This window comes from Protopterus annectens, chromosome 16.part0, assembly GCF_019279795.1.
Source record: "Protopterus annectens isolate FY-2018-M chromosome 16.part0, PAN1.0, whole genome shotgun sequence".
Lineage (NCBI taxonomy): Eukaryota > Metazoa > Chordata > Ceratodontiformes > Protopteridae > Protopterus > Protopterus annectens.
The window spans coordinates 380,746,540-380,773,681 of record NC_056750.1 but is presented as its reverse complement, the minus strand read 5'-3'; the positions used below and the strand labels follow the sequence as shown (position 1 = coordinate 380,773,681).

Sequence of the window (27,142 nt, the reverse complement as noted above, 5' to 3'; positions counted from 1 at the left end):
GTTACTGGAAAAGCTCACCCAGACTCTGCTACAACTGGCTGTGAGGGAAAGGTTAGCTTGCTTTTGCCTTCTTGTTTTTTGTATTACTTTATTTCCTCCTCCTATTTCATATGTTGTGATTTGTTTTCTTTACACTGTGTTTTACTTGTATTCTGCTTTTAATTCCATATTAAAACTAGGAAAGAGACCACAGCTGTGTCTCTTGTGAGTCACAGATTTTTTTCGCACCCTACACAACATGGTGCTATTGTGTTCTTAAACTCAACTGTCTTTCTAGTTGCCTGCCCTTTACATTAATTTGACCACATATCTCATTCCCTCTCCTTTTTCATTACCTGTTGTAAGCACAAATTTATCATTTTGTGAAATCACTCCCTTTCAGCAATTTAAATTTATTGGCCACCCCACTGTATTCCATAGAACCAGAATTCAAAGTGCCCACCCACCTTTCAATCTGTCTTTCTCTTTTAAAATTGGTGACTGTCCAGCTAGTTTGTTACCACCTCTTTAATATCTAACTGCTTAGTGCACACTGCAGTGCTTATTATATCAACCATATTTCCAACTTTTCTTTAAAATCTGCAACATCTATTGCAAGGCCACCAATTATTGTAGAGCCCACATTCTGCCTCTCAGTAGTCATTTTGGGATTAGTGCTTCTGTTTTCTCCTGGTGAGAGGAAGAGCACAGCGACCTTATTTCTTGGAGACTACTGATCACTGGAAAGCCTAGTAACTGCTTCATAGGTGACAGCTTAGAATATCTGCCTATATCCTGCTCCTGGTGAGAGAAGGAGCAGAGTGCATTAATTCCCGATTGTTTCTGGTTGGAATTGGTGTAAATGTTTTGCTTCTGGTGACAGAAGAAGAAAAGGAAGCATTGTATCCCAGCAGAGTGAAGCAGTGGTGAGACCAGCACTACCAGTAGTAGTAGTAGTAGTAGTAGCCAGGCAGACTCCTCCATTTTCATCGTTCTTAACAAGCTAATTCTTCTTTTTTTTCAGTAAGTACTGCTTGATTTGTTTCTAACTTCAGAATATCTGTCTAAATACTTCATCCTTAAATTTTCAGGGTCTACTTCTTAGTTTCCCCTTAAGTGTTTGGTAGTCCCTTTAGAGACACAGACACTTTTGAGAGACATCTTTCCTGTAAAAGCATGACTAAAATTTCTCCAGTACCTAGTTGTACAAAGGACAACTAGTTTGCAGTGACAAGCACTGTCCCCAGAGTTGCAAACTGGATACTCCCGACACTGCTTTATATTCTCACTCTGTCTAATCAGTGAAAGGGGTCTGTTGCCATGGATGTGAACTTTCCCACTATCTCCATTACCAGCTTGGTGGATGTGGATATGGATATCCTAAGGCAATGTAGAAATTGTCTCATGTTTACTGGCAACCAGGTAATTCTCAAACAAGCTGATATGATATATAAGAGATGTATTTACACAATGTCATTGGAGCCTAAGGTCTCACATAAAAGTACTCCTAATGTCAATAGGTTTGTCAGTAGTACAGAAGCTGCACCCATCACACACAATTCAAAGCAGACATGTAGACCCACATATCCTGAGGCACTTAAATGTAACCTTCCTCCTGGATGAAGTGCACATGACAAATACCCTCAGGAGCCCCAAATGCACTCTTTCAAAACAACACTCACATCAACATATACAGTCACATCTCATGGAGTCACTCCTTCTACGCCCATAAGGCAAGCCACCACACAATTCAACATTGTGGTCATTGGAGACTCCATTTTAAGACTCACTGATGTCCCTCTCACCAGGCAGGCTGAATACGAAGAAAGTCACAGTCAGTTGCTTATCAAGGGCTAAGATCTGCCACATTACTCATGCACTGAGGTTATTGGACCACAGGTACCAGTATGACTCAAGTCGTAGTCCATGTGGGTGTAAATGACATGAGACATACCTCCCTAGACTATATGAACAGGGACATCATAGAGCTCTCAGAATGTGTATCCGAGGCTGTTATGAGCCTAGCATTGAACAGCACTTTACCTTCTCCAAGGGTGATGTCAAAATATGTACAAAAGATGAATGACTTTGATAATTAACTTAGTTTCTGGTATTATTCTAAGGAGGTGCAATATTTGTCAGCATGGAAGGAGATGGTCAACAGACCACTCTGCTTTGCCAGGGATTGTCTGGACCTCTCCCCTCTAGGCTTTCAAATGTTAGCCAAAATATTATCTTCCCCCATGGTGTCATTGTTAGGCATTGCCAAACTAAAAGTACTTTCAACATAGCAAATCAAAACCAAGAAAATCTAAAGGTATTACTGCATAATGCTAGTAGTCTAAACAGAAAACTTCACTCCTTAGCTCTCTTCACCCTAGAGAATGCTGACGTCTGTGTGGTAACTGAGACATGTTTAAACCCGTGGACAGCACACTGACAGCGCAAGGCTATAATGCCTTCCACACATTTAGACCAGCTACTACACAGACAGGGACTAAAGGTGGAGGTGTCTAGATTTACATAAAAAATAAATATACCTAAAGGCTGGTCTAACAGGTCAATGCACTTGAGCTACTCCATGTTCAAATTACAGTAGGCAGAATCCAATACCACTTCCTTGCAAGCTGTAGGTCTCCTGTACAATCCAGGAAACCCATAACATGTATTTAAACTTATTGGACATACTCACCATCCAACCCATTGCCATATTAATGGCTGACATTACTTACCCCATTATTAAGTGGGAATCTTGTATGACACCATACGTACAGGCATAGAGATTCCTTGGAATTTGTAAACACAAACTCCCTCGACCAGATTTTCAGTACACCAACCAGGGGTGCAACCATACTGAATCTGGTCCTCACTAATATGGGAGAGTGCTGCACACCCCCTGGTGTAATGTCTTCTCTGTTAAGGTCAGACCACAAAATGGTCTCCTTTGTAGTAAAATAAAACCTGGAACCTCAGCTAACCCTGGAGTATTCAGGAACTACTCTAAGGCTTACTTCCTGCTAGTAAAGTGATAACCTGGAAAAATATGAAGCCCCCATAAAACATGGGAACACTTCTGCCTATTCAGAACTATTCACAGAAGCCCTTTACAAGCATGTTAATAGCTGCATAGAGGCAGCTGTACCCACCAGGAAAAAGTACAGAACTAACTAAAAAAAAAACAAGCTACTCTGGTGAAATCACAAAATCACTAGGCTGTACAATAGAAGGAAGTAAATCATGGCAAAAATTAGGATGTGCCGCACCCAGCAGGATAAAAGCACCCTCATCAAACTAAAGAAACAACTTGTAGAGGACAAATAAAGTCTACCAAAGCCAAATTGAGGAAAACTTGGTCTCCTAGGCCAAGGACAGCTGCAAGTGCATGGCATTCTTTAGCAACATCCACAACCTGAAAGGCAATACATAATTGTGTGCAGAGTCCATTGCACATGGGGCCACCTATAGTGAGCCAAAAGATATAGCAAACCTACTGGCTGACAAATTCAACTCCATCTTTACCCCTCTCACCCTTTCAACCTTCCCTCAGTAAATACCATCAAATATAACTCCCCCTGCTATCACTAGGGAACGGGTCCATAACGCTCTCTTTCAGGCCAAAAACACTGCATCAATGAGCTCAGACAGTATGCCAGGATGCCTTCTAAGTAGCATAAAACATGACCTATTAGGCCTTCTGGAATTATTTAACTGTACCCTCCAAATGAGCTTCATGCCTCATGAATGGAGAACAGTAACAGTCATCCCTCTGCACAAAGGTGGGCCATCTACAAACCCTGGAAACTACAGACCAGTAACCCTCGCTTGTCTTGCATGCAAAGCCATGGGATGAATTATCATGGAAATGATCAATAATGATACAGTAAACCATACCTCCAGACACTGGACTCAACCTGTTTGGTTTCATTGGGTGAAGATCATGCCTACTCAACCTGGTGGACTTCTTTGACAAGGTCACCAAAAGTAGTGAATGAAGGCAAAATGGTTCACACTGCCTACCTTGACTTGGCCAAGGCATTTGACACAACACCCACTTTGGCATTGTTGACAAACTCGAGAGGTTAGGTACAAACCTGTATGTCACCTGGTGGATAGCCAACTCACTCAGACAGGACCCACAAAGTTAAAAATTGAGGAGTCTACTTCTGTAAAGAGGCCAGTCACAAGTGGAGTCCCTCAGGTATCAGTCCTTGGACCACTCCTTTTTAGCATTTACTTCTCTGCAGTCAAGGCCAATGTCAGTGGTCTGTGGCTGACTAAATTTGCAGATGATTGTAAATTATGAGCTGTCATTGAATCCCACACCGACACAAATGTTCTCCAGGATTAGCTGACAGACAAACAATGGGTGTCAGAGCCATGGACTAAAACTAAATGCTAAGAAATGCATAATAGTATCCTTCGGGAAGTCATCCACCCCTGGTAACTGTCATATTGACAACACACCCCTTAGAGTTGACCTGGTAGTCAAGGACTTGGGGACACGCATAGGCAATAATCTACCCTTTGACTATCACATGTCTGCAGTAGTGAGGAAATTATTATGTGTAGCGCAGCTTTTAAGACAAAGGTATGGGATCTAGGTCCAAGGATGTCATTGTTACACTGTATTCAGCATTCGTCAGACCTGTCATTGAGTACAATGCCCCCTTTGTTATGTACCTAACCAGGCATATCTAACAAATGGAACGTCCACAGAGGTTCCTCACTAAAAGAATATAAGGCATAAGTAAAATGTCCAATGCAGGATGCCTCAAGGCCCTCTCCCTGTATTTTTTGTCCTACAGGCTGTTGAGGGGAAATCTATGCCTGACATACAGGGAATTGTCAAACCCTACTCTGATGGACCTCCTGCATATCAGCAAAATAAACAGCACCAGAATTACCCATTCTAAAGACTTAAACTTTGCCTGTGATATAAATAGGACCTACTGGAGAGACAGGTATGTATCCCAGAGACTTCCCCATCTCTGGATCAGGCTCCCCATCCATATGAAGCGGAGTTCTTCCCTGATCCAAACCAACTACACACTCTTCACACCACCAACACCATGATCCAGTTTAGGTGTAACGTGGACAACTGGATGAGGAACAGGAAACTAATCCCTGGCTTGGCACCTATGTCTGTTATGGACACAGGCAACCTATCACCAGGCAACCTCCCATTGTTCTTTTGTTTATTGCTTTTCCTTTCTCTCCAGTCTTTTCTATCCTTCTCTGATCAATTTTTTAGTTCTTATGCAGTATTAAATATGTACCACTAATTATCCCTTTTTAACAGTAACTTCTGTCGTACGGTTCCTATCATGTAGTCGAACGTTTACAAGTTCGAACCAGATATGTTCGAGACCATAAGTTCAAATTTGTAAAAGTTTGAGCGTTTGAATGGAAATCTCCATAAGCGGAGGTTTGCATTTTGTTGTTCAATATGGTGCGATCTCGGAGTTGGTATATTTAAGTAGCGGGGGGGGGTGCAGGGGGGCTTGCCCCCCTGCTTACAACAATTTATTTTGTTGTCCGTTTTTTTTTTCTGTAGTCGAAGTTTTGTAACTTCGAACATAATGGTTCGACCATTAGGTGTTCGGTGCTATGGAACTTCGACTATGTGATATTGACCCTTTAAAAACAATACCAGAGCTGGTCTTTTACTTGGAACTCACCCCTCTCTTTCTGCTTGCCTATGCTCAAGTTATCAGTTTCTGGCAGGGAAGGCAGTCTCTAACCCACAGTCCAATCCTCTGCTTGTCCTCATCCTATTCTATTACCTTTCCCTCTCTAGTTATTTGCTCCCGATACCTTGGCTCTTTCCAGCCCCCCCTTGCCTATTACCTATACTCCTACTTGCAGTCATCCCTTTTGGTAAAATCTCCTTTCTCCATTGCTGCATTGACTTAGTTCTTAGAATACTTTCTGCTTCTTTGAGTATAATATTCTATTGGTGTGTTTTCCTTAAGGACCCATAGCCAAAATTCTGCTCTTTCTTTACTTCTAAAACTACTTCCTACCCTTTAATCATCATCCCTTTCTGTTTTGATTCATAACCTTCTTCTTGTATTTTGTATATGAGCCTTATCAATGTAGCTCTGAAGGACCTTTGTGGATCAGGTAATTCTTAACCACTTTGTTCTGTAGGATGTATTGATGTTTCCTAGTTAACTCTTGCCCTCTTCCTCTCCCAGATAAATTCCTACAACTCTATATTAATTATTCTCCACAACTTCTCTGGTTAATAAATTGTATGCTGACTTTGTGTATAAAACTAAAGTGCTGTAAACACTTTCACTGCTTGTATCTTACTGTCCGTATCTGTAACCAAGAGCTTCCATTTTTTTCAGTTTCTTGTATTGTCTTTTGTTTGTTCTCTCCTATATACACTTAGCTGCTGCAACAGAATCATTTTTAATCCATACACCTAAATACATCATTTTATGTTCTAATAAATATGGATATTGCTGAACCAATTCATTTGTAGGTACATAGTTTACCACTATATAACCTTTGTTTTGCCTTCTTTACGTTTATAATCCAGAATGACTAGAACCTATCTCAAAATGTTCCCTAACACCAAAATGTCCTTTTCTGTATTTTTCAAACATAAAATGATGTCCTTAGTAAGTACAGCTAACGTACTGATTGTTCTATAGTTTCTAGCCTTGAATTTGTGAGCCTCTTATTCTCTTTTTCAGTGGTTCTAAATATAATACAAATAAAAGGGAAAGAGGACACCCTATCCTCTCTTCAAACACAGCTTGTTAGAGAGGAACCATTCTACCTTAACTCTTGGCATTGACCATACCTCTCAACCTCTTAGAGAAAGACATGTGGACAAAACTATAAATAAAAATGGGACAAGGGCCCAAAAATTGGAACAATTTTTAATTATTGCGCTTACAAATTTAGAACATTGATAGAATAATGGGTTTTGCATTAGCATAAATTTTCTGAAGGATATGAAGTCTGAAACTCAAATGCCTGTATTTATTTTCTGACTTCAGTCTTTAATGATATGCCACTAATTTGCCAGAAAACCACAATTTTATGAAAAATGGGCCATGAATATGAGCCCAAAATCTGGACATTCTGCAAAAACCTGTACAATTGTAAGGTATGGCATAGACCCTTCATATATCATCATATTTAACACTAGTATTATTTCAAAAAACACACATTTTTCACTTGCCCTACTCAAAATCTCAGCCGACTCTTGAATGCTTTCTCTGCATCAAGACTCAGCAACAATAGCAGCCTTTTCTAAAATTCTGCTTCCCTTTGAGTCATCATTAATCTATTAATGCTGTCAACTATTTGCCAACCTTCTACAAAACAACAGTGATCGATTTCTATCATTTTAGGCATTTGCCATTTTCTTAGCTATTATAGATTTAAACAATTTATTACCATAGTTTGAAAATGAATTGGCTGTATATGAAGCTGAGTTTGAAGGGATTTTATCGTCTTTTGGTAGTACAGCCACCCAATCTTTCATCCAAGATGCTGAAACCCCCTCCCTTTTAAAATGCTATTAAAACCTTCCAAATCTTTATCACTTTCTTCCATCCCATCGTCCATACTTTCATAGGAAGAACGTCCATTCCTGAAGACTTCCTTGTTGTTTGATTACATATCACCATTTTTATCATCTTATCTCTTCATGTCTTAGCTGTTAATTATTGAGCTTCATCTTCCTCTAACCTTGGCATAATTAAGTCTTCCATAACAATTTCCATTTGTGCATTTTCTTGGTTTCCACATTAATATGCTTTATATGAATTTTCATAATATTTCTGAAATATCTCTAATATGTCTATAAGATCTTTGATTATTTTTCTGTGTTTCTTGCAACATTGCTTTTTTCTCTCTACATTTTTACATAAAATTCAATGCTCTTTTGCATTTTGTCTATACATGTAAAGCTATTTAAATGTCATGAAAATATGGACATAGTATGCATTATGGCAGAAAACTTTGAAAGTTTTTTGAATGTGTATTTCCATCTTTTGGCTTTCATTATTTCTGTAATGTTTGACAGACTGAATTTTTATATATTTTCTTCTTCTCATCTCCATGTGAACCCTTGTCACATTTGTCAAGATGTTTTGCTTCAAATAAAAAATTAAATAAATTGTTAGAACCCCACCTCCCCTTTTAACTTGAAACCAGTGCATAAAACTGTGTATATTTTGAGCTAATAAAGTTTATCTCCCCTCAAATAGGACCGGTTTCCCCAAATCAGTTGCTGCATCTGGAGGTATGTACTTGCTCTAAAATTAAGATTGCCCATGCTAAAGAACATGTTACAGCCTCATTTACACTGATATATTTGTCCTTATCTCTATTTCCCTCCCAGATGTGAAAAACAACTTACATGCTTTCAGTAAACATTAACTTTTAGCTCAAAGGAAATGTGCATTGGCTGTTTATAGTTAAACTAAATTGTGCATTGTTATATTAAATGCATTACAGTCTTAAAGTTGCTATGGAGGCAACTACTTATATAGCTTATTCACATCCCAAACTTTATTTTTCAATGAAGTGCCTGCCAGTGTACCTTTAGAGGTTAATTATATTTAACATCTTATATATCTTTCAACAAGAGTGCTCAGAGCTTTCAAGATTGTGTGCACCTGCAGACAGCTCATTTCCAAGTAAAAGTAGCCAGAAATGAGAAATAATGTCTAGTAACCTTGCAGATGTATGAAAGAATCTTTGTAAATTTCACACACAACATGCTGTGCAGATTTCCCATGGACACTTGCAAACTTTTTTCTTCAGCTGAAAGTATTTGCTAATAGAAAAATAGATACTGACTCTGTAAATACAAGAAACTTAACATTTTTCTTGCCATTCATCATTTTGTCTTATTATCCAAGTCTGTTTGCTTAAAAATGTTGTCCATAGCTTAAGCCAAAAGCATTAATCTAGGTGTCCACCTCTTTAAAAAATAGAAATTATTACTCTACCCCAGCAGACCAAGATCACATCATCATATTAACTTTGACTAGCCTCTTTCCAGCCTTTCTTATATTGTTATAGTGTAAAGCCTGTATAACTTACAACTAAGAAAAAGTACTTCCTTGTGTTAATATCTTTCATATACAGCAGTTACTAATAAGATTCTCCACCTCACATTTTAAACCTCCTGACTGTAGACTTTACAAAATTATTGTACAATACAACATGCAATTTCCTCATTATTTTTTATACAAATATTAGTAAGAAGAAAAACTGTTTAACTTATGGTTACTTCTTTTTCCCTTCAGTTTTCATGTTGGTTCTTGTTTCTGGGTTATTTAGTTTATCTTATTAGCTCTGCCTTCTACTGGTTAACAGAATTCTGAAGAGGGGTCCTTCTCTGCAAATTATTGTGGGTAAAAGGGAGGAGTCTGGTGACCTGGAAATGTTTTAGGTACAAAGTTCCCCAAATCCTACTGGCTTCAAAACTTAGGGGAAGATGGACCCGGTCCTACATATGTTATGTGAAGTATATCTGTTTTGCTTGTGTCATGTTATGTTAAACAGTGCTAAATTAATTTAGTAAGATACTGATTTGTAAAGATGATGCATTTTTGAGCATTAGGAAAGATACAGATGGGAAGCAATGCTTAAATGAAACTGAAACAACCTTTGAACTGGACAGATTGTTACTCTGCAACATGGATTTTTATGTGATGGTTTTGAATAGTGGCTTGCTAATGTAACACTCTCTCTCTCACACTACATTTCTGCATTCCATTACAAGTGCAGCCAGGATTCAGAACTGAGGAATTGTTGACTTACACTTTTCTGACTGTTCTTAGATTTTTTTTTAGCAAATCTGTTTGGACATTTGTAAACTTGTTTATATACATTTTTAAGATTTGAGATACAAGGTCTCTGTGCTGGCATTGTTACACCAAGTCAGTTTTGTATGAAAATGTAGGGAAATCTTGAAAGTTAAATATTAGCATTATTTTATATTTTAAGCCGTGCCTTCAAGTGGAGTCTATACAAATGCTTTCTCAGTGCTGTGTTTGTTTTTGTTGGCAGAATTATCTGGCTTGATGCTTTTATTGTTATTTTCTTTTTCTGAATTAAATTTTTATTACCATATGCCTCTTGTGATTTGATTTTTTCAGACCTTATAATCATTCAGATATTTTGGGAAAGAACCTTGCAGTACTACAACAACAACTAAATGAAGTCTTGTCTCATTCAGTACGGGAAAAAGAGGAAGCACGACGACGTCAGCAGAAATTAGAGCAAGAAATGTCATCAATGCGAGATAAGATGAGAAAAGCTCAGGAAGAGTACAGGGCAGCATGTGACAAAGCTGCTGATGCGAGGGTAAGAGAAAGCTGAAGTAGTATGCTACACTAAATATGCCTCCTGGCTGTCATGTGGATGGCATACTGTGGTGTAGACATGAATTTTGAGTCTTCAGAGTGAAATCTAATGTTATTCATAATTCACTGTTGCAGTACTGACTTTTGAGTTTCCTGCCTGCAGACGTCAAATGGCTGGCCTGACATCCATAGCTCTGATACCTTCCCCCTCAAGGCCTGGCAGATGCCCTTCCTTACAGACCTTAGGTTGTCTGATGATTCTTTACTAACTTTTCATCACCTTAAACATTCCCAGGGATAGCTGTCTCTAAATGGCCTACGTACCTGGATAAGTTCTCCTCTTAAATATCTATGAGGCACTGTACAGGTTCATATATTTTAATTTTTTAAAATAATCTCTCAATGCCTGCAGTATATTTACATTGTACTATTTCTAATTTACTCATTCTTGTTTTCTTTTAGTGTTTCCATACTCTAGTTTGGGTCTAGTCTAGTAATAAACAATGATTTCATCATTTCTGATTTCTTAAACTTTATAAATCTTTGTATACAACTTGAAGTTCTACAACAGTAATTGACCAATTGGTTGATGTGACTTGAAAAACTCAAAGATGGATCTACCCAGGACTTCCAAGATGGCTGCACACTGAGTAACAGCTTAATTTCAGCTCTCCCAGTGTGAAAACAGAAACTCAGAATAGAGAAACAGTAAGTTTGTCTTTTGGGACAAATTTCAGTTACTGGCTAGTAAGTGCACTGCCTTGATTCTGGCAAAGAAGAAATTATGAAAGCCTGAAAGAAAATCAACCACAGAAGGTAAGGAGAAGACACTGGGAAGAATCCTACAGCTGCTCAACAAAAAGCAATTCAAGCTCCATCTTTGGTGCAAGACATGACTTCCAGTAATCTGTGGACAAAATAAGTCAGGTTTGTTCAGAGCTGATTAAATGAAACACTGAAGGAGTATATCAGCTCAAATAATAAAAAGATGAAAAATGGAAGTAGCTTTAAACATATATACAGATGACCTGATAAAACTGCAAGAATCAGGGTCAAAATGAAGAAAAGACTGGCTAAGCACCAGACTGCTCAAGAAGAGATGTTTCAAAAAATGGTAGAATTAGAGGACGAAGCTCATAGGGAAAACCTGAAATTTTCTGCTCGACCAGAGAAACTGGAAGGAACAGACTGTATTAATTTTATGAAAGCGCAGATAAGTAGCTGGACTGATATTCCACAGCAGTAGTTGTTAATTGAAAGGACACAGTGTGTGTACACTCCAAACCTGGCCATGAGAAAGCATCCAAGACCACTAATAGTAAAGATGCAGTCTTGTCAGCAGAAAATTTTGATTCTGACAAAACTGTGGCAGGAGGACAAAGTAATAAAAGTTGGAGATATAGTGTTTGTGGAAAATAATTACTTAGTGTACTACATGCAGAAGATGAGTAAGTTTATTCCAGCAATCAGGGAATGTTGAGAAGCAGGTGTGAGATTCAAGCTGCTGTATCTAGCTGTCTTCAGAATATTTTTCCTGGAGGATTGAAGTCCTTTTTTGATGCAGAGCATGCTAAGGAGGAAATATAAAAGTTTGTTCAACAGAACTCAAGGTATCAAACATAAGGATATTCTGCTGCTTATTCTTCTGATAGTAAAGCTCATAAAGAGACTATGCCAGTGAAACCTTTTACAATGTTCCAAAGAAAAATGCTTGCGAGACAGAAAAAAAGCACGGAGGTTGACTAGAAGAATCAAGAGTATGTTGGAAATGAATCAGAGACTGGAGATGGGTGATGGAGATCAATTGGAAGAAAACCAGCAATTTGAAAATTAATGAATAAATGCAAGATTACAAAGCATCGGTCACATTTGTAAAATATGTCAGAAGAAGAAAACCTGGAAGTATTAGACTTTTTTGAGATTGTTAAACTTGTAGAGGACTCCAAAGAATGCACTCTACTTCTTGTCATTAATGCTTGGAAGAACATTAAGGAGAGGGGAAGAGGAAGGGAGCAGGCAACCTTTTAAGAAATGTAGGCACTGCAGTGGAAAAACAGAAGAAAGCCTTGACAAAAGACCATGATTTAAGTAAAATTAATATGTTTTTTCTTAATTTTGCATAGGGGAATGACTGGATTAAAGCCACTGACTTGAACTAACAACAAGTTTTAAGTGGAAGCAAGTAAATAAACATTGTATGCAATGACGTTTTCCTATAGCAAATAAATGTTCACAGTACATGAGAAGCTTGTAGCTGGAGGTAGTTAAGTATCTATAGAGTCAAGCAGATAAGGGTAATAAAAACAATATTTTCTTCTTTCAATAAATAAAACTTGTTTTCTGAAAGCAGTCAAGTTGTTTTCTACATCGAGGAGAGGAATAAAGATAACAGAAAAACAGGCAGCACTTAGTGTAAGTACAGGCCATGCAATGCATGTTTAGCATGGATCAGGGGCGGCCCGTGCTATCGGACTGCCGGTCTGCAGCCCCCTCAACCTGAAAGTACAGATAAAATAAAAAATAAAACGAAAAATAAAATGAAAAAAAAATTTTAAATTTCGCGGACTTCGCGCATGAGCACTGCTGCTGAGACAGTCTAGTGCATGGAGCATGCGCACGGCAGTCCTGATTGAGAATCATGGACAGGAGCGCTCCCACAAGTCTGTGCAGTTTTAAACTGCATAGACTGCCTGGGAACTCGCTGGGTAAACGTGTCGGGGTCGGACTGCAATGTCGGCAGTCAGGGGATCGATCAGATTGGAGTTTGCTGCAGGGGAAGATCTCGCAACGGGCAAGGTAAGGATCTGGATTGGAGTAGAGTTTGCGACGGGCAGGGTTGGATTTGCACGGGTTTTACTTACTGGATGTATGGTGGCTGCAGTCTCATCGGGATTTACGTACTGGATGTATGGTGGTTTTATGGACAGGGATTTACTACAGGACCAGGTAAGTGGAGTGTGTGTGTGTGGTTTTGCTTTTACTACAGGACCGTGTGTGTGTGTGTGTGTGTGTGTGTGTGTGTGTGTGTGTGTGTGTGTGTGTGTGTGTGTGTGTGTGTGTGTGTGTGTGTGTGTGAAAATGCCTCAGGTGGGATGTACTGGTGAGTAGACTCATGGTGGTGTGGTAGGGAATACCTCAGGCTTGAACCCTGTACCTTGTATGCAGGTGTTAAAGACCTGAATTCCCTACCCACCACCATTTGTAAAAAAAATTGCAGATTTTTGACTCGTATTTGATCTGATCTATTCCTCATAATATCTGTGGTTTTTAAATATTGCAATGCTTGAAATTTGATGGTGCAGTGGTAGCGTTGATGCCTCATAGCTATAGGTTCTTGGGTTTGGTTCTTGGCTGGGGTGCCTTCTGTGTGGAGTCTGCATCTCCTTCCTGTGTTTGTGTGGATTTGCTCTGGTGCCCTGTCATTTTACAAAGACGTGTCTGCAGTATTAATCCCTGGGTCTCTGCTGAAAATTGTTTTTGTTCTGTCAGCAGTAAAATTGACAGGCATTTGAATTTCAGACTTCATGTTCTTCAGAATACATAGTAACACAACCTTTTTTTCTAGCAATTTTCTAAGTTTATAAGATGAATATTTTAAATTTGTCCCTATTTTTGGGACTTTATTCCCCAGTTATTGGCTTCGTCCAGGTTTTTGTGCTACGGTTGACCGCTATGGCAAGAACTGAATTCACTGAATATGTTTGAGGTCTGTATTCTCTCATTACTGGGTTTGTCCAGGTGTTTTGTACTAAGAGGTTGACAGCTATGGTGAGAACTGAATTCACTAAATGATAGCCATTTAAGTTTCAGTCTTCCTCTCTTTTACAAAGCAGCTGATGTGGCGTAGTGGTATGTTACTCTGACTGTTTTGCTCAGGGACTTTGGCAGTAAAATGTATGGTGGTAACACAACATTTTATTCTAGCAACTTTCCAAGATTATACAAGCAATGTTTAATGTGTCCCTGGTTTTGGGCTTTTGACCCCAAAATACATTTTGGCTTTTCCAGTTTTCTTGTGCTGTGAAGTTGAGATGCAGTTGAGTATTGAGTAGATTTTACAAGGAGCTGAGAGCTGCAGGGGAACAGAAGTTTAGTGCTTTGCCTTGTTAATACTATAGCACAACAGGTTGTGTACTTGCTTTTGATGCAGAAGGCTGTGGGTTCTACTCCCACAAGGGGTGGATGCTGCCGTACTGAGAATGTTCTCCTTGGTGAAGATACTAACTATGAGTCTGTTATCAGTTTGCCATCCATTTCCTCTTGTAATATTATTACTAGCTTATCATATTTTAATGTAATATAGGCAATTTATTCCTGAGGGGCAACAGACACTTTATTTTTCAATGAAACCATGAAATATAAAGGTGATTGCTAGCAGCAACCTCTTCATTAGTTACAGATTTCTTTAATGTGGAATTATTTAGATGACTTTTACTATAGAGATTGTGCATATTTACTGATAATGGACTGTAGAATTGTGCATATTTACTGATAAAGGTGGACTGTAGAATTGTGCATATTTACTGATAATGGTGGACTGTAGAATTGTGCATATTTACTAATAATGGTGGACTGTAGAATTGTGTATATTTTAATAATGGTTGACTGTGGAAGTCTGAGTAGACTTTTTATGATAAATGTTCTCAACTGGGCAGTTTTGCCATTATGGGTGCATACGTTTTGTTTCATTGCTTACTGGAAAAATGTTCAAAACAAATTTAAAACACCCTCTAACAACTGTACTGTATTGTACAAGGAATATAATTTTAGTACAATGAGGAAGGTGTATCAAAGAGCACATGTATGTTTCATATGTGAGGGGCCTATGATTTGAAAACAGCCCAAAATTAATCTTTATCTGCCACTGGCAAAATGTATTTTCTTTGAATGTGGGTTTCAATGCTGTTTCAATGCTGTTTCAATGAATGTGAGTTTCAAGGGCAGAGAAGTTTTAATGCTAAGTTTTCATTGTGAGACTGCATTGCTTTGTTTAGCAGGTGACTTAGTGTTTGTGCTGTAAAATACAAAATAAAACTTTCAAATGAAGTCCAACTCATCATAGAAGTAAAGCAGTATGCACATTAGTGTTTATGGTAAATGGAGTGAAATAGCCAAGTAATGGTTCATTGGAATGGCTGCAGAGGCTCCATTCAACCATGATTTTGTCAGGGGGGAAGGGCAGCAAACTCAGACAGGCCCAGCTGAACTATACCTCCCAACTGTCCAGATTTTCAAAGAATTAATAGATTTTTGCTTCTTATTTTTGGTTTGTTCTTCATAAAATTTGTAGTTTTCTGGCAAATCATTTAGGAATTAAGTCACTAAATAATGATACACTGAGTTTCAGACTTCATAACCTTCAGAAAAATGTATGTTAAAGTAAGAGCTGTTCTATCAACTGTTTCAATTTATACAAGAGCAATTTTTAGTACTGTTTATATGTGCCGCCAATATATTTCGCCTTGTTCAGATTTACTGCATTAACAGGTTGAGAGGTACATGCAAATAAATTGCTTTATAGAATTAGGCATAGCCAACCTCTCAACTGTCCCCGATTTTTGGCTCAAAATGTTGCTCTTCCCCCTAATAATCCCTCTGCAAAATAGCAATTTTGGAAGAAAACATGGAGGGTTTACAATTAAGAAATAACTGTAATAATCAAAGTTATATATTACTTAGTTGAAATGCATGTAGATTCTTTTATTTTGTCAGCTGCTCAAGGTAGCAATACTAATATTAAAGTGTCCCTTCCTTGGCAGGTTCCCAGCTGTATTGTGTGTCTATTTTATATTTTTGCATCACATTTTTGGTCCATTTTTCATAAAATTGCATGTTTTGGCAAATTAGTGACAAATCACTAAAGACTGAAGTTAGAAAATGACAGACATTTGAGTTTCAGATTTTTATACCCTTCAGAAAATTCATACTAATGCAAGACCTATTCTATTATCTTTATAAGTTTATTAGAGCAGTATTTAAAAATTGTCCTTATTGTTGGGCCTTTGTCCCACTTCTGTGTATGGCTTTGTCCAGATTTCTTGCTCTTGAGGTTGAGATGTATGACAAATGTGTCAGGGCCATCACAGTCAGCCAGAGACATTTCAAATTGTGACATACTTGTTGCACCCCACTCCCCCATGTAGTGACTCTGGATGTGTCCAAGCAAGGCAAGGAGTAGTTGTGTCTACCTTGGATGGGGAGGACACACTGCATAAGTGCTACAGTGGCTTTTCATCTGTCCTTGATTTTGCAGAATGGTCTGGTTTCTGTCATATTTTTGTACTGTTGATTTATGCTTATTACTCAGATTTATGCTTATTACTCAAAGTGCCTGTTGCTCTGTGTTTAAGTAGCAATGCTTTAATGACCATAAGGTAAGCTTGTCTGAGATCGTAAGATGCAAGTAAGCTTTAATAAGCATACTGTTAAAGAATTGCCAACATTGAAAGCCTTTCTGTTGTTGCCATGCAGAGAATACTTGACTAGATAATGTATAAGGCTTGGGTATTAAAGGACAGGATTCCATTATTTTAAAAACTCATTACACTTGTTGGAGACTTCCAGTCATCTCTACAGACTTTACCCGTAAACTAAACAGAATGCCAATCATGTGTGGTCCATAACCTGTACAGTAATCCTTTAAGCAATGTATCTTGAGCTTGTTTCTTGTTTGCTTTTCATTTTTTACTTTGATCATGTTTTCCCCATGAAACAAGTTGTCAGGCAGCAGGTCTTTTTTGGATAAGAAACATTTTTACAAGTGGGGGCATCACAGAGATTTCTACTTTCAGCATGTTACTTGGTACTTTAATAAAGCTGAATATATTATAATTAGAACTACAGTGCAAGGAGAAGTGGTTTGAGTTTAGTGCTTCTGGTTTTTCTTATACTTGATTTTGACTGGCATTCCAGTAATGTATTTAAAAAATTTATTTTTCATGCCTCACAACCTTTTGTTTCCATCTAGATATTAAGTAAGCTGTCATGCAGCCAATGCATTGAAATATTTTTATTCTTCTACACTTATTTTTGTCTTGATTGGACTTTCATAATGATGGTTTGCCACCCAGGGCAGCGTATTTAATTAAAGTTAGTTTTTGTGGTTTTGTGCATAGCTCCTCCCCTTTCTGGTTGACCACACCCCTTCCTCTTGACCCCACCCATTCAGCTGTCTCCTGCAGCCCCCCCTGTGATTTGAAGTCACCAGCCGCCACTGGCATGGATAACCTTCATTCTAGGTCAAGTCAAGCCTGTGAGTGTAGCTGTCAGTGTGGGACAGTTGTTCCTATTAGGAGGATTAAACTTCATTATTTGAAGATGTACATAGGTTTATGTGTTTCTTTTAAGTTAATAGGTTATGGGGTGTTCTGGTGGAGTTGTTTGAGGGTTTTCATTAAAACAAAAAGTCTTATAAGATGTGACATAGGTTTAAATGCATATGGTAAGAAACAACGAAGACCAACCTGACAAACATTAGTGTATGGATGTAACACAAAAGATGAAACTAGACATTTAAAAAAGCTGTTATACATAACAGGTAGGACTAACCTCTTATAATGGTAACACTTTCCATATTATCTTTGAATGTTAATGGTCTCACAGGTATATGCAGAAAGAAAATAGTGAACTATATTAGAAATGGAGATTTGCAAATAGCAATGCTACAGGAGCCATATTTGGAAAGAAATGAGCATGTGAATTTGATAAAGAAAGGATTTCAGAATGGTTATTCAGTAGAATATGTGGGACAGAGGAAAAGGAGAGTTCCTAAATTGTTAGAGGAGCTCCAATAGCAATAGAAGAAGAAAGAAAAAGATAGTAATGGTAGATTTGTAGTAGTTGAGGGCTACTTGGAAGGGAGGAGGATTATTCCACCCAAAACTGCTACTATGGAGCTTATGAAAATTCTGGGAGAGATACTCAGCTTTTAGCAGGGACTTTTACTTATAGGTGGAGACTGGAATTTGATTTGGAACAGTGAGGATGTATCTGGGGGGTCTAGAAGGGAAGTGCTAACAAAAGAGAGTAGATATTTGAAGAAATTTATGAAAATATTTGGTTTAGCAAATATGACTTCAGTAGTGGGAGCTCAGAGATGATTTACACATTATTCCCCAAGGTACAAAAAATGGGCTTAGCTTGACAGAAATTCTATTTCATTGGAGCATGTGCATTTAATTGAAAGTTTTGATGTGCATCCAATAACTGTTTTAGATTCCGCACCAGTAATAACTAAAATAAAAATGCAGGGGTAATGAAATAAAATGAGATACTGGTACTTCCCCACCTATCTGTTAAACAGAGAAAATTTAAGAAATGGTTAGTGGAGATTATTCAGGAGTTATTACAGAAGATAGAGATTTCTTCAGAAAATATAGCTAGGAGTGGGATAAAATGAAAGTGGATTTAAAAAATAGGGTGGAAATAAAAGAAAAAGAGCTATGGTTAAGAAGTAATAAAATATTTAGACTGTCAGAGGCTAAAGTATTGCAGACTAGGCAGAAACCTAAAGAACAAGAAGAGGCGCAACTGCAGAGTGGTAAAGAGAAGATATTCATGAGTTTAGAAGGATTACTGTTAAGCAACTGTTTTTTGATAACTCCAGAGCATAAGAGCTTTTAGCACAGTGTCCCAGGCCACAGAAAATAGAAAGGGTTGTTGCCTGGATTAGGAAGCCTGTAACAAGGGAAAATAACAATAGAGCTTGTAGAGGTATTCAAAATAGTTCAGAAATTTTTATGAAAATCTATAAAGCAAAGAAGTGTTGAAATCAAGAAAAAGTGCAAATGGAAATGCTTATGAAAGAATTAAATTTGCCAAGATTAGAGGTAGATGAGACTCTCTTGCTAACACGATAGGAGGGGATGAGATAAAAATTGTGATGTATGACCAATCTACAGGAAAATCTACAGGAATAGATAGTATTCCTGTGGAAGTTTGGAAGCTAGGACGGAAGAAAGTGATAAAGATCTGGAAGGTTTTGTCTAACATTATTTTAAAAGGAGGAGAATGACCAACATCCTGGAAGAAGGTTGTGGTGGTTTTAACACCTAAATATGGTGAAGACCTATCAGAGCCAGCCTTTGTTTAGGCCAGTTGTGACTCTAAACCAAGAATAGAAAGTGTTCATGGCAATAATGGCTAAAAGAATAGCAAAGGTTATGCCAGAATTGATATATGGATCAGTGTGGCTTTGCGGATAGGAGGCAAACATTTGACATTAATAGAACAGTGATGATCCAGAGGGAAACAGAATGTAAGAAAATACCACTGTCAAATGCTTCTGTGCATCAAGACCCACCAACAACAGCTTAAGCTTGGATTTTATGAGTAGGGCCATGGAAACATTTGCATTACCTGACAAAATAATAAGGTTAATTAGGAATATATACAAGGGATCAGAGGCGAAAAGTGATGTGGGAGGATTCCTCTATGATAGGTTCCGTTTCAGTAGAGTTACCAGGTGGGATGTCCTCTTTCCTCTTTATTATTTGTGTAATATTTAGAACTATTAGCAATGAAAGTAAGAGACTCAGAAATTCAAGGATATAATTGCTATGGTAAGCTTGGCTTTATTTGCAGATTATGATCTTTTGTAGCCCTGTTAAAGTCAGAAAATGGCATTTCAGGGTTAGTCTTTTCAGGATACAAAATTAATGAAGATAAAACAAAGGAAGTAGCTGTAAACTATGTACCCACATACAAACTGGTTCAGCAATAATCTATGTATGGGGACATGATAAAATTAAGTACTTAGAAGTATGGGTTAGAAGGGATTTTGTTATGGCAGCTAAGGATTTTTGGGAATATACTAAATAAAAGATAACAAAAAAACTGAGAAATTGGAAGCTTTGTTTTATGGATGGATATGGATAGCAAGATACATTCAGTCCCTTTAGTTTTATACACAGGTCAGGCATATTTTTATCAACCAGAGGAGAAGTTGTGGATAGCAATTAACAGAGTTGAAGAATATTAACTGGGAGGGGAAAAGGGCAAGAGTCAAGTGAGATAAGTTGTTCCTTCCAATAGAACAAGGTGGTTTTGGATTATTTGATTTGAATGGATATTTCAGAGCTACACAGTTAAGGCTCCTATACATGGCACAAGCAGAAAACTGTAATTCAAAGTGGAAAGGGATGATGATGAAACAAGGCGGACTGGGATTTTGGATGCAGAACCTTAAAAAGAATAACAATAGCCATACACTATATTATATTCATAAAGTAGCAGAAAGTATTCCACGAACAAAGCCAACATTGCAATGGAGAAAGGAGATTCTGCCAATAGGAATGACTGCAATTAGAGGTATAGAGAATAAGCAAGAGGGGAGAATTTACTGGAGAAAACTGGCAAAGGAACCAAGGTATTGGGAATAAATAATTAGAGAAGGAAAAGTAAGAGAATGGGAAGAGGCCAAGAATTCATTTGGCCTACAGGCTAGAGATTGCCTTCTTAATCTAGGATTGATATCAGATTGTAGGCAAAGAGAAAGAAATAGGGTCAAGTCAAAGTCAAAAGTCAAACTTTATTGTCCTTCAAAAATCACACAAGTATAAAAACTTTTAACACTTTTCAAATTGAACACTTATTTGCAGGAGACTTCAGTTGGTTAAGATATTGCATTGATTCTTGCACAGAAAGACATATTTGAGTATTGCACTGTGAACATTAGAGCATTGCACTATGGTTAATTTACCAATTCACAACATGTATTGCACTGAAAGAAGAGTTTTTTTTTTCTACAAAGTTTTTGCATGGATTTTTTTATACCCTAAGCAGACAAGTATTTTTTGTCAGGCAGATGGCAAATGTTGGAGGTGTGATGGTGAAGAATGCGGTAATTGGGAACATATTTTTGGGAGTGTAATGAGTTGGCAAACTTTAAAAATGACTTGTTTACTACTCTGTCAGAAATACCAGGTGAGAAAATTAGTGTAACTAAGCAAATTATTTTTTTGAGCTTTGGTACAGAATTGGAATTGCCTTGTCATGGTAAGGCCTTGCTAAATTTAATTCTTGTGGCTACCAAAAAACAATTACTAGAAAATGGAAATCAAAGCCTAAACCAGCTGTACTAGAAGCAGTGAATATGCTATCAGAGATAAAGGAACTGGAAATGGTATCATCAGAAAAGAGTAGGAGCAAATTGCATAGAAGAAATTGGAACTGTGGGAACAATACATGCAGAATAATGTTTTGGAGGAGGAATGAGGTTTAAAGGAAGGCAGGAATTGAATGGGCAGTGTAATTTTAATGTGTACTGTTTGACAATGACTGTGTAGAAGATTATGTCGTGTAGAGTATGCAATGGAAAATATATTAATATGGGGTGTTTTTATTTAGATAAATGTATGATTACCTTTGTCATAAGTGATAATTCAATAAAGATGATTCTTGTTTAAAAAAGCTTGATCTACACATATACCCAGGTCCTTAAATGAATCTACAATTTCAATCACTTTGTGCCGTATTAAATATTCACCTTTAAGTCTATGTCTCCCAAATCTCATATGCTTAGTTTTTGATGTATTTGTCAGCATATTATTCTCTTGTGGCCAGGTGGTCACTTTTGTCAAGTTCTTTTGCAGTCATGCCCTATCTGTAATACATGTAATCGGTTTACTCATTTCATCTGCATACAGACTGTAGAACTCTCCAGATGACCAAGATAGATCTGAAAGATACAACCTAAACAAGCATGGGCCTAGGACAGAGCCCTGTGGGGCACCCTGACTATAACCTTGAATTTTACCTGTCCAGTTGCTGTATGATACTTGCCATGTAAGCCGTGCTGCTATTCATCTTATCAAGAGTACATCAAAACTTTGTTGTTCTAATTTATTGGTCAGTATTTTGAGTATGACCCTATCAAATGCTGAAGTTAAGTCTATATAAATTGCATCACAGCAAAAATTTTCACTTACTACTGTTATACAGCATCATGTTGCAGGTGGTAATAGATCTAATCTCTGGTAAGTTCTCTTTGAATAGAGAAAAAAGATGTATCCTCTTTCCCCTTTATTATTTGTTTAACATTTAGAACTATTGTCAATGAAAGTAAGGGACTCAGAAGTTCAAGGATATATCGTTTCAAGTCACACCCTTTTGTAATTATGACAATTTATCTAAAATAACCAACTCCATTATTTTTCCACAATGTGGCAATAAACTCATGGATCTGTATGACTCTGGGTTTGTCCTATTCCCCTTTCTCATAAAGCTAGGGTTAATTAGTAAGTGCATGTCTCCAGTCTTGAGGAATATCCCTATACTAAAATAGCCTAGTGAATAGCAGATATAATGGAACTGTAAGTTCCTGCTAAAGTGTTATCAGATAATTATTACTAATTCCGTCTCCTCTCTTTGCTTTGTTTGGGTCCAAGTTGTGTAGTTTTTCTTCAATCTAATCTAATTTAATTTCAGTAGCTGACGTTACCTGGATGTTAAGGGGATGTTTAACATCCCCTTTGTGGAGCCAAACTGCTTTGTGTAAGATTCTGTAAATATATCTATACTCTGTTGTTTTTTTTTCTATATTCTGTCTTGTATTAGAATAACTTTTAGAATTTACACAGTTTATCAATTTGTGTCTTTTACTCCTACCACATTTTATGTATCTATAAAATGGTTTTCTTTTATACTGAAAATGTTTATATACATTTTCTTCATTTTTTTTCTTAATCTTGTCTCACAGTATGTTTAGTTTGTCTGTCCAACTTGTTTATTTCAGTTTTCAAAGTTATGGTTTAACCTCTTTTACATTGCTTATATTCATTTCTCACCTTAATCACATATCTTGTTCTTGTGGCAGTGTATCCTCTTGAACTTGTGTGGCAAGATCCTAATGTTAAACATTTTTTTTTATTTTTTTGCATTCAGTTTCTGCAGTTTTTCCACTTGTATGCTTCCATATCGTCTGTTATTAATCAACTGCGTACTAGATTTCAGTTTTGCAGAGTAATCTAGCAGTAATTTGTTTTGTAACCCCGTCATCACTGCACAATATAGGTTCATAGGTGTATACTAGGCCAGTGGCCCTGGGGCCTTTACAAGCCTAGCCATAGGATTACCCTGGCATCGCCACAGCCTGGTAAATACCATTGGTGGTAAAACTTGATGTGACGTAAGAGCCACTTCCTTATGAACACACACAGTGTCTAGTGTGTTCCATTCCCTGATAGGCTTTTTTATAATCTGAAGTAACTGTTATTCCTGAACATACATTATAAATAATTAGCTTTGCCACCTATTCTGGATTTTTTCCAGGCAGTCTAGAAATCAGAAAGATTGTCTTGTAGTTCGGAAAACACTGTACAAACTCTGTGAGTACATTTAGTAAAACAAACAGTATACCAGTGTTTGTTAAATTAAGACTCTGAACTGTTTTTTTTTTTTTTTTTAAAGAAAAACTTTGCTAATGTGATACCATCAGGGAGTAATAAAGCATCCCGCCTCCCTTGACATGACAGACTGTATCACAGAATTGATTTAGATGTGGGCCTAGAGGTAGCGACACAACCCTATGATTAATTTCCTTACTAATATTGTTGAATGAATATTATTTTAGTCTGTTTTAGGTAAATTTAATTCCTTAGCCACTATTATTTTCCCCCTGATGTTTCATGCAAGAAATGTACAGATTTCTCTATGTCATCAGCACTTGATGGTACTTTTTTGTTATCGGGACAACACTTCTAATGCACTAGCATGTGCACGCAATGATCACACAGCGGTTAGCCGTGAAGCGGTTGTTCATGCCTAAAACACTTTCTATACTTCCTCTTAACATCCACAACTCTTTATGGCATCCACACTTTTTGGGTCCAACTTCTTTCATCAAGCAATTTATCAGCTAATATAGTAGCTAGGAAAAGGACTTGACAAGCAGCAGTAATATTGCCAATGTTTAATTTTTCTGCTGCGGTACATTGATCAGTTACTTGTGATTCATATTTATGTTCATATTTTCAGAACTAAGAAACCGACATTCTGCTGAAGAGTACATGTGAAATGCCATACTGGGAGATTGACAACTGCCATGTGTATCAACACTATATTGGTGAAAGTGACTTCTGTGTGGCAACGGGTGAAACCCTAGAGATTGAAGAAAACTCATTTACACTGTAATAACACATTTTCATTTGTCCGCAGATGCCTTAACATGCAATCCAGACAGGAAGTTGTCACATTCAAAAGCTTACATATCGTTACAACAGTCGTTAAACATAACTTGGGAACAGCAACCTAGGCATGGCTACTTGGGAAAGCTTAGTAAAAAAATATTTAACTCTGGGCTTGCCTGCATTATAAATTTTATAAATGAGTATTTATGGAAACACTACGAATCCACCATTAATCACTGTGGAATACTATTTGATGAAAATGCTAGTTGTACACAGTTTTGATAGTTGTCCCATGTTTTAAGTTGATGTTTCATACTGTGCTCTGGTATACAAATATGCATGTAGCTGCTAGCTGATATTTCCGCACCATGTGTGTGGTAATTCTTTAAAAACTGGGTATGTGTTCTCATTAAGAAACACGGGTGATCATTGCATGTGCGTGCTAGCGCATTGGAAATGTTGCCCCGATAACGGAAAAATACCCACTTGACTTGTAGTCTATATACTCCAGTAACTGTTAAAAGTTCCAGGGTTGCCTGTATTGTCACACGTACACAATCTACAGTATTGATGTTTGCACTGAACATGTAATAATCACAGATCTCATAACAATCTTTAATCTCTGTCATGATACCTCCACTTGATTTTTTTCTTAGAATGTCTGTTGCAGTAAAAATATTTATACCCTGGCAGAACTGTTCCAGTCATTGTTCTTTAACCATGTTTCATAGCATCAATCTAGTGGGAATGTAGCAAATTTTCTATTTAAAATACAAAAAAGACTTTTATTACTGATGGCCCCTAGCATTAACTGCCATCAGAGGTGCATCAGATGTTGCAATCTGTGAACTGTTAAATTCTGATCCTGCAAAAATCTTGGCTTGTGTAAGTCAAATATTGCAATCCATCTGCTGCAAAAATTCTTTTCTCTTCCCTTTTCTTGGCCAGTGCAAGCTACCTTGTCTAAACACTTGCCCAAAATTAAACTTGGACTTTACACATTTCCATTTTTTTTTGTTAAATAGGCATTTTGTCATGTAGGTATTTACCCCCAAAATCTTTTCATTGAAGCTGACATGACTCTCCTTTCAGTATATGATTTTGTGAAAAAATTGTGTATTGTCTAAGAGGGCTGTTAGTTTCTTACTAGCAGACAGTCCTTGCAGATGAGATCATTTGTACCGACATGAATAAAAACATTTCCATTCTTCCTTACATTAAGGCATTCTAAGGCCTTTCTTACATCATGTATTTTTGTTCCTGGCAAGCATTTGATGTTCATTATCTTCTTCTGCAGGCGTAAGTATCAGCTCCTCTAATAGTTGAATGTCCAATTAGAAGTATATAATTTCAGATCAGATTTCTAGAACTTCCCACTTTTAATTCAGTAATATTTGCTCTATTAGTTGTTACAAAGGAATAATCTTCATCAGCATTAGATGTTGAGTAGTCCAGTCTCACCTTCATTTTTACGTATGGGTTCGGAGCGATCCTTGGCTCCGACTCGGACGATTTATAAGCTCGAAGACCTCTGGTTGACTCATTGCTAAGCAGGTATCCCATAGTGCACCTGTACAAACCCCAGATCTCGTTTTCTGCGTCGACGAGTTCAGTTGTGCTTCTCTTGGCTCTGGCTAAGTGTTAACTTTTTTCTTGCTTATATTGCTTAAAATCTTGTTCAAGTTTTAATTAGTGTAGTACAGTTGTTGCATTAGTATTTGTTAGTGTAGGTTTACTAATTCTTAGGTAATTAGCTCCTTTGCACCCCTTGTTGCAAGCGTTGGCCTTGGGCCTGTTAGTGTGCTTTGTGGTATCCTGTGTACTAGTTTTAGGTTTATTGCTAGTGCTGATAGCTTGATAACGCTAGCGTTTTCTAGTCCATAGTTTCGTAGAGCAGTTTGGTTTTGGCGGTTATCCGCTGGTGTTGATTCTTTACAGTTGGAGTTTGTTGTTCCTTAGCAAAATAAGGGTTTTCTGTGTGTGTGAGTTTTTGCTGGTCTGTTTAAGTTAGAAGACCTAGCTGGAGTTTGTTGTTCGAAACTCCAGTTTCAGCTTCCTCTGTTAATCCTTAGCAGAATAAGGGTTTTCTGTGTGTGTGTGTGTGTGTGTGTGTGTGTGTGTGTGTGTGTGTGTGTGTGTGTGTGTGTGTGTTTGCTGGTCTGTAAGTTAGAAGACCTAGCTATCCCTTTCCTTTCTGGACTAGGCCATTTTAGTTAGAGGACCTAGTCCTTGTGGTGTTTCTTCCTCCTTCAGGGCTAGGCCCGTTTAAGTTAGAGGACCTAGTCCTTCCTTTTACTTCTCTTCTCTTCTCTTGTCATGTGTGTGTTATGTCTAAAGAAGTTAAGGAGCACAAGCCTTCGGGCTTCAAGAAATGCATGAAGTGCTCCCAAAAATGTCATTGACGGATGGTCATGGTCTATGTGTCTATTGCTTAGGGGCCATCCATTTGCAAGAGACTTTCTTGTTTTATCATGCCTACTCCCCTTTAGTGTTACAGGAGAGGAGGAACAAGCTAATTCTAAAGGGTCTTTTAAAGCCTTCCTTTGAGGAAGCCTTGTTTGGCTCTTCCTCTTCTTCCTAGTCCACTAAATCTGCAAAGTTTAAGTCTTCGAAAAGACCTTGTCCGGCACCGGGTGGTGTCTCGGAGCTGGCTCCTAAAGTGGCAAAATCAGCCTCATCAGCTCCACTGCCTTTGGA

General features: G+C 37.6%; 1 protein-coding gene across 1 annotated transcript in view; it reads left to right on the top strand.

Annotated features, from left to right (window-relative positions):
• The window catches only part of CNTRL (centriolin), a 4,034,091-nt gene that overhangs the window by 1,747,120 nt on the left and 2,259,829 nt on the right, over positions 1–27,142 (top strand). Inside the window, 1 exon segment of the mRNA XM_044058259.1 lies at positions 10,113–10,320. Coding sequence (XP_043914194.1) covers positions 10,113–10,320 — 208 coding nt within the window.